The sequence below is a fragment of the Miscanthus floridulus genome, chromosome 13 (assembly GCF_019320115.1).
Source record: "Miscanthus floridulus cultivar M001 chromosome 13, ASM1932011v1, whole genome shotgun sequence".
Lineage (NCBI taxonomy): Eukaryota > Viridiplantae > Streptophyta > Magnoliopsida > Poales > Poaceae > Miscanthus > Miscanthus floridulus.
Window position 1 is genome coordinate 35,207,949 of NC_089592.1, and position 10,294 is coordinate 35,218,242.

The 10,294-nt window shown below is 45.3% G+C and overlaps 1 protein-coding gene across 2 annotated transcripts; it reads left to right on the forward strand.

Annotated features, from left to right (window-relative positions):
• The first annotated feature begins 75 nt into the window (after window positions 1-75).
• LOC136500589 (4-coumarate--CoA ligase 1-like) lies at window positions 76-5,587 on the forward strand. 2 transcript variants are annotated; one of them, XM_066495974.1, is made up of 5 exons: window positions 76-1,237; window positions 2,961-3,159; window positions 4,690-4,903; window positions 5,031-5,136; window positions 5,303-5,587. In XM_066495974.1, exons 1-5 carry the CDS (start codon window positions 176-178, stop codon window positions 5,423-5,425), a joined length of 1,704 nt encoding a protein of 567 aa, XP_066352071.1. In that variant the 5' UTR covers window positions 76-175; the 3' UTR covers window positions 5,426-5,587. The 2 variants fall into 2 exon arrangements, with proteins under 2 accessions (XP_066352071.1, XP_066352072.1); XM_066495975.1 differs by having other exon boundaries at window positions 2,961-3,096.
• The last annotated feature ends 4,707 nt before the right edge of the window (window positions 5,588-10,294 follow it).

Sequence of the window (10,294 nt, forward strand, 5' to 3'; positions counted from 1 at the left end):
TCAGCAATTAATTTGCGATTTCCCACCAAATGCTGCATCATGCATCACCCTTTTGGCCTTTGTATGTAGCAAAGACGACAATAAGTAGCAAGTAGCGGACACTGCAAATCTTGCACACGCAAACCTCAGCCAAGCAAGCCCTCCCTGTCCCGTCCCTGGTGTGGCACTGATCTCGATGGAGTCCACCGAGGAGCAGCAGCAGCCGGTGGCCGTCGTGGAGGAGGCCTCGCCGGAGATCATCTTCCGGTCCAAACTCCCTGACATCACCATCAACAACACCCTCCCGCTGCATCGCTACTGCTTCGAGCGCCACCCCGAGGTGGCCGACCGCCCCTGCCTCATCGACGGCGCGACGGGCGCCGTGCTCACCTACGCCGAGGTGGACCGCCTGACCCGGCGCCTGGCCGCGGCGCTCCGGCGCGCGCCGCTGGGGCTGGGCCGCGGCGCGGTGGTGATGAACCTCATGCTCAACTCGGCCGAGTTCGTGCTCTCCTTCTTCGCCGCGTCCCGCGTGGGCGCCGCGGTCACCACCGCCAACCCCATGTCCACGCCGCACGAGATCGCCAACCAGATCGCGGCCTCCGGCGCCACCGTCGTGTTCACGGAGTACATGGCCGTGGACAAGCTCCCCGTCAAGGCCGACGGCGGACTCACGGTCGTCCTCATCGACGCGCGCCGCGACGGGTGCCTCCACTTCTGGGACGACGTCATGGCCAGCGTCCCCGACGAAGAGGTCGACGACGAGGACCAAGAAGAAGCAGAAGCGGCGGCGGGCTTCGACCCCGACGACGTGGTGGCGCTGCCCTACTCGTCCGGCACGACGGGGCTCCCCAAGGGCGTGATGCTGACGCACCGGAGCCTGAGCACCAGCGTGGCGCAGCAGGTGGACGGCGACAACCCCAACATAGGCTTCACCGCGGACGACGTAATCCTGTGCTCGCTGCCCATGTTCCACATCTACTCGCTCAACACCATCATGATGTGCGGCCTCCGCGTCGGCGCCGCCATCGTGGTCATGCGCCGCTTCGACCTCGCCAGGATGATGCAGCTCGTGGAGCGCCACCGGATCACCATCGCCCCGCTGGTGCCGCCCATCGTGGTCGCCGTGGCCAAGAGCGACGAGGCAGCGTCCCACGACCTGTCGTCCGTCAGGATGGTGCTCTCCGGCGCCGCGCCCATGGGGAAGGACATCGAGGACGCCTTCATGGCCAAGCTCCCCGGCGCCGTGCTCGGACAGGTACGTGCCGTGCCATGCCATTCCAGACCGAGCGCACCAAACGCCACCGGCCGTTTTTCTCCGTTTTCATGTTTGCTTGTCTCATTTGGGTTGTATTTTTTTTCTTTTATGCTTGCACTTTTGGATTTTGCGTCGTGTTTTATGTGCAGTTTCTTGATTTTTTGAGACTCCCTTTTCTTTTTCTGAATTCTGAGTGCCCATTTCTCCTGATTATGTTACTATGTGAATGTGGTACGTTAGCGTTGGGGCCTACGGATTGATAATCTGACGGTGAACCATGACGGGATTGGACGCATGGTCTTGATAAGCTTTCCATGGCCGTTGGATGTTCCTTGAGTGGCTTAGATTGACTTTTTGATATTCGCGTAGGTCAACCCTCACATCATTCATTGGCACGTTTGACTGATCCAATCCAACGACGCCCATGGAGAAATTCCTTCACAAGCATAGGATACCTTGACAACTCAATTGATTAATTCGGGCAGGTGCTACACTATGATATGAATATGGTGGTGCCAGCTAATAGGATTCTAATACTAGCTGTTAGCTACGAAAAGCTTATATAGCTAATACAATAGCCTTTTGTTAACTTGGTTACTATTAACGGCCCTGTTTGGATGTTTTAACTAATGGTTATTAGCGGTATTTCATTATGGACTTAGGATAGCGAGTTAACAGCTTAGCCAGATAGTTTGTTAGTACTGGCTCTGTTCACAAGAGAATGTAGTTCTGACTTCTGACTTTCTGAGTGTTGCGGACTTCTGAACTTCTGAGTGCTGCGGACTTTGGACTTGGTACACGGAAGTTCCATGGTTGGGTGCTGATGATGTTGAAGGTTATATTGGTAGGAGGTTGTTTGTTTACTGGCTTCGATGTGCAACATCAACCTTGCATTTCATGTAAAAATTATGATAAAACGGTGGATAAAATGCCAACTTAATCAAATAAAGGAAGAATACTTTTGTTGTAGATATCGTACTTTTGAAATGTAATCGGCATTGCAGCAACTCTTGATCAACAGCCAATGTTTCGGCTTTTGCTCGAGACGAGCAATGGGTAAGCTTAGATGGGTTTTAGTTAGAGGATTGCGAATGGACACCTAGCCGGGTTGGTTAGCTGCCTCTAGTAGCACTCCTATTCACTCAAGATAAGGATAAAAAAATCAGCTCTCTTTCTTACACGATGGTTTTCTCGACCCAAGTGTGTAATATCCGGTGACTATCCTACCTCATAGATTGAGCTTTTTTTTGTTAGGGGGTTGCTGTAATTTTTTCGGGCAAGAGGGGTGGGTTTGTGGATCCCAAGGATTTTACAATAAATTAAATAGCTCGTCAATGACTTTCTCTAATAATAACTAGAATATTCTTCAACCAGATTTTTGCAAAAGCGTAAAAAAAACTGGACATAGGGATTTCAGTGTGTCCAGTAGAGTAGAAGCAAGTTGGTGATGGATCTGTTCTGTTATTCGACGACCACGTCCACAACACACACAATGCTAAGTCAGTCAGTCCATTGGACAACAGAACTAAGAATATACTATACTCGTACTAATCCGTTCGTATCGCCCGTCTGAATTTTATTCTGTCCCAAACCAAACTTTTTGGCATGCTCTGAAACTTCAATTCAATTCTACTCCGTATATGAAAGCACTCTCTAGTACAATCAGCTGCATTCATATATATCTGTGTTGCCTCATCTGTCTGTGTGTGTCAACGCAACGCAGGGGTACGGCATGACGGAGGCCGGGCCGGTGCTGTCCATGTGCCTGGCGTTCGCCAAGGAGCCTTTCAAGGTGAAGTCCGGCGCGTGCGGCACGGTGGTGCGCAACGCCGAGCTCAAGATCGTCGACCCGGACACCGGTAAGTCTCTCGGCCGGAACCTCCCCGGAGAGATCTGCATCAGGGGCCAGCAGATCATGAAAGGTACTAGTCTCTTCTCTCTTGCATTGCACGTCGTCGTCCATCGTTCGTTCGTTCCAACCTCCAAATGTTGACTTCCGGCAGCTCCATCTCCATGCTTGCATTGGAGAATGGATGGATGGACTGCTGGCTGGCTGGCCCACACATCCCATCCATCCCTAGATCTAATCTGACTTACTATTCTACACCAGGCAGTTATACTGAATAGAATTTAGTACTATTCAGTAGTCGCGTTTTAGTATCGTTTAGTATTTTCGAGGTACTGGGTATAGTACTACCTGATACTGAACATGGTCTAGTACTATTCAGTATTTTTTTAAGTCAGTTTTGGCCTGTGATGTAGAATATCCTATGGTGTAGATTAGCACTGCCATGTGTGTATATATATATATATGCGCAAGTGGTTCGCCGACTGCACATCATGTTGTTAGTGCTTCACATATCCTTAATCACTCCTCAACTTTGATTCATGAATAAAGTATCACAACATGATATATAAATAATGTGCAGCAAACTAATCTAGCGCGGTCAACAAGCGGTGATACTCTTCTGCACTGCACAAATGGTTCAGACAGACGGCATTGCGAGGAGTTTATTTGTCAGTTAGTCCCTTGCGACCGATGACATTGTCCACCCACCCTTGGTGATTTGCTGTTGGTGCAGCGGTTGAGACTTGAGAGCTCTAGTAGGAGGGCTTTGTGCTGTGATCCTAATCTTCAAAGCAAAGCCGAGTTAGATGAACCGTTCCATTCCCATGTCATGTGTACCTTCCTGTCCAGATTGGCAACAGAAATAAATTAACATTAAATTAAATGGTCTTAGCTGAGAACTGACAGCTTCGATTCAGTCTGGCTATGGAAGTCTCCTTCCTTTCCCTTGGTGTGATAGCTGAATTCATCAGGAATGGACTGTACTGAATACTCCAAGATCTGATCCCACCGAAGTGAAGTGGGGCCTGCAGCAATGTTTTGTTTTTGGTAGCTGCTTGCATGTCAATGGCGACAGCAGCTGTCGATTTTCAGTTAGGCCACTGTAAATTGTTATGTACAACTATTCGTGACAAGCACGTGTTGAGCTGTTGACATATACACCTCCTGTCCCAAAAAGAAGATGACGTTTTAGCTATGAATGACTCATCCTTTTTGGGACCGAGAGAGTATGGATCAACTACCAACTGATGACACGGACATAAAATGGAATATATAATTGATGGAAAGAAATGAAATGTAGTCACATCTATGATCTTTTTTTTCATTATTTTTTATGATAATTGCTAATTGGTCGGAGTTATCACAGACACTGGGTGCTACCATCATTCACCTAACGAAGTGATGTATACTGTGCAGATGAATTTGTCAAGCTTTTAGTTTGGTTGCCATCCAGTATTATTATAGTCTATCTTTTTTTTGGATTTTGGTTAAGTTACTCCCTGTTCTTCAATAAACTACAGTATTATATGAGCAATGCAACTTTGATGGTTAGAACTTATATTAATTATTACAAGACTTGATGTGCCAATGTGCTTTTGGTCAGGTTACCTGAACAACCCGGAGGCGACGAAGAATAGCATCGACGCCGACGGGTGGCTGCACACTGGCGACGTCGGCTTTGTGGACGACGACGACGAGATCTTCATCGTGGACAGGCTTAAGGAGATCATCAAGTACAAGGGCCTCCAGGTGGCCCCCGCAGAGCTAGAGGCCCTGCTCATCACCCACCCAAGCATCGCCGATGCCGCTGTCGTCGGGTATTAATCACTTGACCTCATCATGATCTGCTCTCAACCCTAGCTACTAGCTAGGTGGTTTGTGCAACAATGGATGCTCGGTACGTATTTCAGTCATTGAGAGGCATGGTGCCTACGATCATTGCAGGAAACAAGTCGAGCCAGAAATCGGGGAAATCCCAGTCGCCTTTGTGGCCAAGGCCAAAGGGACCGAGCTCAGCGAAGATGACGTGAAACAATTTGTGGCCAAGGAGGTGATATTTATTTTCTTGATGCCTCTGTTTGTGTCCATGCATGTTCTGATGATAAATGTGAACATTAGGAATGGAATAATAGAACTCAAGATAAAGAAAATGAATACATGTGTTTGTCCTCTCTTCCCCCCCCCCCTTTTGACTGACGGACCTTCTACTGCTCCAGGTGATCTACTACAAGAAGGTCCGTGAAGTGATCTTCGTGGACAAGATCCCCAAGGCTCCATCGGGCAAGATATTGCGCAAGGAGCTAAGGAAGCAGCTTCAGCAGCAGCAACAAGTGGTCTGATTAAAAAAAAACAGCCCGTGCATCATTCTACCTTTTATGATTTGTTCGGATGTTGGCAAAGGGAGGAAGAGTTTTATCAGAGGCACAGAGAGTTTTATCTCTTGTGTAATGTATATGGATATTGGATTTGCGAAGGTACATCATATTGAGCTGACATGTTTAGTGTTTCTGGTCTAGTTGGTGGTGGTGGTGGTTCCTACCTCATAATGTTCATTATTTTTCCTCTCAGACATAATTTTCATCATTGTAGATTAAAATCTAATACATTTTGTTATATTTTTCATTCTGTTATTCACAATAGCATATAGTGGTGAATTGAGTGTAGCTCAGTTGTTTAGATTTCTTATGGTGAAACCTACTCATCCAAGTTCAAATCCTTACTTATCTTAGCATGGGTGTTTGTCTTTTTTTTAGATTTATTCTAGGATTTACATAGTGTTTGCTTCCACCAGTAGTAATGCAAATGGTAACTAAGCCAGGTTACAAATGTAATTGAAAGTGGGGTCAATCATTATGGTCTTTGTTTGGTTTTGGAATGTAACGACATCAGATATGAAAGCATCTAGGCCCCTAGTTGGGTTTCGGTGATTAATGACAATACGAGATTACTATGACTAACATGTGTTTTGCAGAGGCAATTTAAGTTAGGTCATGGTAATGACAATTGATTCGGCAATCATGGTTGTCATGCCCCTATGATGGAAATCATTTCGGTTTTCAAAGGATGGACGACAAGGTTAAGGATGCACTAGTTCTAAGTGTCATTTGGTGTTGAAGAGACACTTAGAGTAGTTTAGGACTTTGTTTTTCCTTTGGCCATACTATTAAAGGGGGGTATGGACTAGTAGCTTGACCTAGGTGAGTCTAGTGAGTTAGGTGTGGTGCACACATGTCTAATCTAGCACTAGGTAGCTCTGGAGTAGCCCTAAGATCAATTGGAGCAAACTTCATTCACATATGATTTCGAGTTGGAAGTGAATGGAGGGTCAAATGACTGACTGGACGCTGGTCTGGTTGTGACCGGACGCTGAAGGGTGAGTCCGGTCAGTTCATTTGATCAACTAGAGCTGTCTGGTTGTGACTGGACGCTGCGTGAAAAGTGACCAGATGCTGGGTGCCTGTGTCTGGTCAACTCCAGAGAGGTTCCAGAGAGGGAGATTCCTGATCGGATGCGTCGGGTCAGTGCTGACCAGATGCTGGTCAGGATCCGGTAACTAATCGGATGTTGAACAGCGAAGTGACTGGACTCTGGGCGCCAGCGTCCGGTCAACATCGGTAAGGTTCTAGAGAGCAGTTTTCATGATCGAACACGTCTGGTCAGTGCTGACCGGACACAGGTTAGAGTCTGGTCAGAACTTAACGGCTCTTTCTGACACAGTGGCGGGATAACTGACCGGAGCGTCTGGTCACCCTGACCGAAGCATCCGGTCACCCCGCAGAGTGATGACTCAGCCTCCAAACGTTATGTTTTGAATGAGGGGGTATAAATACTTACTCCACTCATCCAAAGGAAGTCTCTTGCCCATTTGTTCAGCTGAGAAACACCCTTGAGAGTGCAAAGGAGAGCAAGAGCCTAGTGAGGTGATTGAGATTTGAGAATCCAAGATTAAGGACTCATTAGTGCAAGGAGAGTAGCAAGTTTGCATCCACCCTTCTCATTAGGCTTGACGTGGTCAAGTGAGAGTTCGTGCTTGTTACTCTTGGTGATCGCCATCACCTAGACGGCTTGGTGTTGATTGGGAGTTTGGTGATCATCTGGCGGTGCTTGTGGATGACCCAACTCAAGTTGTGAGTGGTTGTGGGTGATTCACCGCGACGAAGTGTCGAAGAATTAGCCCGTAGAGAGCACTTGATCCTTGAGCGGATCAAGGGGGAGCTATACCCTTACATAGTTGCTCTAACGAGGACTAGTGGGGAGTGGCGACTCTCTAATACCTCGGTAAAACATCGCCGCATTCCTTCTCATCTGTTTACTTTAAGCATTTACATTTGAGCAATTCATTTCTTGTCTTTACAATCTTAGAATTTTCATGCTAGAATAGGATTGGAACCTAGGGAGCAAAACTTTTGTGCGATAGAACAATGGGAACACATTCTAGTTACAAGGGGTGAAGTGGGCTAAGTGTAGGGTTTAATTATTGCAAAGAATTTTAGAATTAGCCCAATTCACCCCCCTCTTGGGCATCTTGATCCTTTCAATTGGTATTAGAGCCTCATGCTCACTAAATTAGGCTTAACCGCCTAGAGAAAGATGTCCCACAGGGATGAACCTCCTCCTATCTTTGAGGGAGATGATTTTCCTTATTGGAAAATCCACATGGAGGTTTACTTAGAAGCTCTAGATGTTGGAATTCTTAGAGCCGCCTCTCAAGGTTTCCCAAAACCTAAGGATCCCACACACCTTCAAGGTGATGAGGTCAATTTTGAGAAATGGAATGCAAATGCTAGAAACACCATCTTTAGAGGCCTTTGTAAAGATGTGTTTAACCATGTGCAGAACCATAAGGATGCCCATGCACTATGGTCGGACATTTGTGCTCTCCATGAGGGAATAAAGAGTGAGCATGAGGAACGCTATCATCTAGTTATGAAAAAGCTTAATTCATTTGAGATGCTTCCAAAAGAAAGTGCTAATGAAATGTACTCACGCTTGATTGTCCTTATAGAGAAAGTCAATGGCCTTGGACTCACACAAATGCAACCATCCGATGTTGTAAGAAAGATCTTGAGTGTCCTCCCCATTGACAAATATGGGCATATTGTGACCGTGCTCCATCAAGGTGATATTTCCACCGCTACACCAACACAAATATTGGGAAAGATCAATGCACATGAAATGTATATGCACATCACACCACAAGATGGCTCTTCCTCCACCAAAAAGAAAGACTTGGCATTCAAGGCTAGCCAAGAGAACAAGGGCAAAGTAAGAATTGAATATGAGAGCTCAAGTGATGATGAAATTGATGATGCAAGTCTTGCTCTCATAGTGAGAAGAACCACCAAGATGCTTAAGAAGCTCAACAAGAACGGTGTCAATTTTGACGGCAAAAAGAAGTTCTTCACTAGCAATAGAAGGAAGCCAATCTCCAAGATGGATTGCTATAATTGTGGAGAACTTGGTCATCTAGCTCATCAATGCCCCAAGCCCAAGAAAGACAAGTATAAGAAGAAGTACAAGGGCAAGAAATATGACTCAAGTGATGAAGATAATGATGAGAAGAAAAAAAAACAAGCCATACAAGAAGAAGAAAAATGGCAAGGCATACATCGTCGGTGATTGGCTCACGGATATTGATTCATCAAGTTGCTCATCCGATGATGATAGTAAGAATGAGAAGGTGGCCGCCATTGTGATTGACTCTTCACTATCTTCACCGACACCACCGCCATCAGCCTCTACACACCTATGCCTTATGGGCAAGGGTGAACGAAAGGTATCAAATGATGATGATAGTAGTGGTGATGATCATGCTAGCAATGATGATAGTGATAGTGATGATGAATTTGAATCACCTTCGTATGATGATCTTGTCAAGTTGCTTAACCAATATACTAAAATTATTAGGAAGACAAGAGCTAAAAATGAAAATCTAGAACATGATAATGACTCACTCTTAGCTAAATATGATTTAGTGGAAAAAGCTACTGTTGAGCTTAGAGAAGAACATAAAACTATGTCATCCAAACTCAAGGAGCTAAAATCATCTAAAAAGGAGCTTAAAGAAAAATATGATAAACTTGAGGGGATACATCACGAGCTCACCACTAGCTACAATATGCTAAAAGAAGAGTGTACCAACCTCAAAGTTAATCATAATAATCTTCTTGTCTCTCATGAGTTTTTATCCAATGAGCCACATGATGCTACTAATGATGTTGTTAAGATTGATATAGGTACATCATATGATGATTTGATTATTGAGAGCATTGAGCAAGGTTCTAGTAGCAAAGGCAAGCAAGTGGTTGAGTCCGACAACTATGATGAGTATGTAAAGATATTAATGAGAAGCTCAAGAAAGATCTTGAAAAGCTATCAACCGCCAACACTATTGTGATAGAGAACATTGACCATGATAGTGATATAGCTCTTGAGAATGAGATGCTCAAAGAAGAGAACAAGAGACTAAAGAAGGAGAAAAATCATGATGAACTCAAAGAAGAGAATAATAAGCTCAAGTTAGAAAAAGAACATCTCAAGATCGGCTTGAGCAAGTTTACAAGAGGTCAACATCTTCAAAGTGAGCTACTCATGAACACCATCATGAAGATGGATAGAAGTGGAATTGGATATTTGGCACATCAAGAGAAGAAGGCTCAAGCTCAACACCAACAACAACACAAGTCAAAGCCAAAGCCACAGCCAAAGAGGTGTTTTGAGTGTGGACAAGGTCACTTTGCCCATGAGTGTCAAACTCCACCACCATAACCCTTTCCCAAGCATGCTAGACCTTTTGCTTTCAATGCTCTTTACATGCTTAGAAAGGACTCTAGTGGAAAAATGAAAGTCAGGTTCTTAGGACCTCCCAACAAGAATAGGCCTAAGAAAATTTGGGTTGCAAAGTCACTTGTTGAGAAAGTCAAGGGCCCTCAACAAGTTTGGGTTCTTAAACAAGCTTGATCTCTTGTGTGTAGGTGAACTACAAGACCGGTGGAAGTCATTGGGTAATTAATAGTGGTTGCACTCAACATATGACTGGTGATCCTCGTATGTTTACCTCACTAGATGAAGAAGTTGATGGTCAAGAAAGAATTACATTTGGTGATAATTCAAAGGGCAAAGTCAAAGAATTGGGCAAAGTGGCAATATCAAATGATCATTCAATCTCAAATATGCTATATGTTGCTTCATTGAGCTTCAACTTGCTA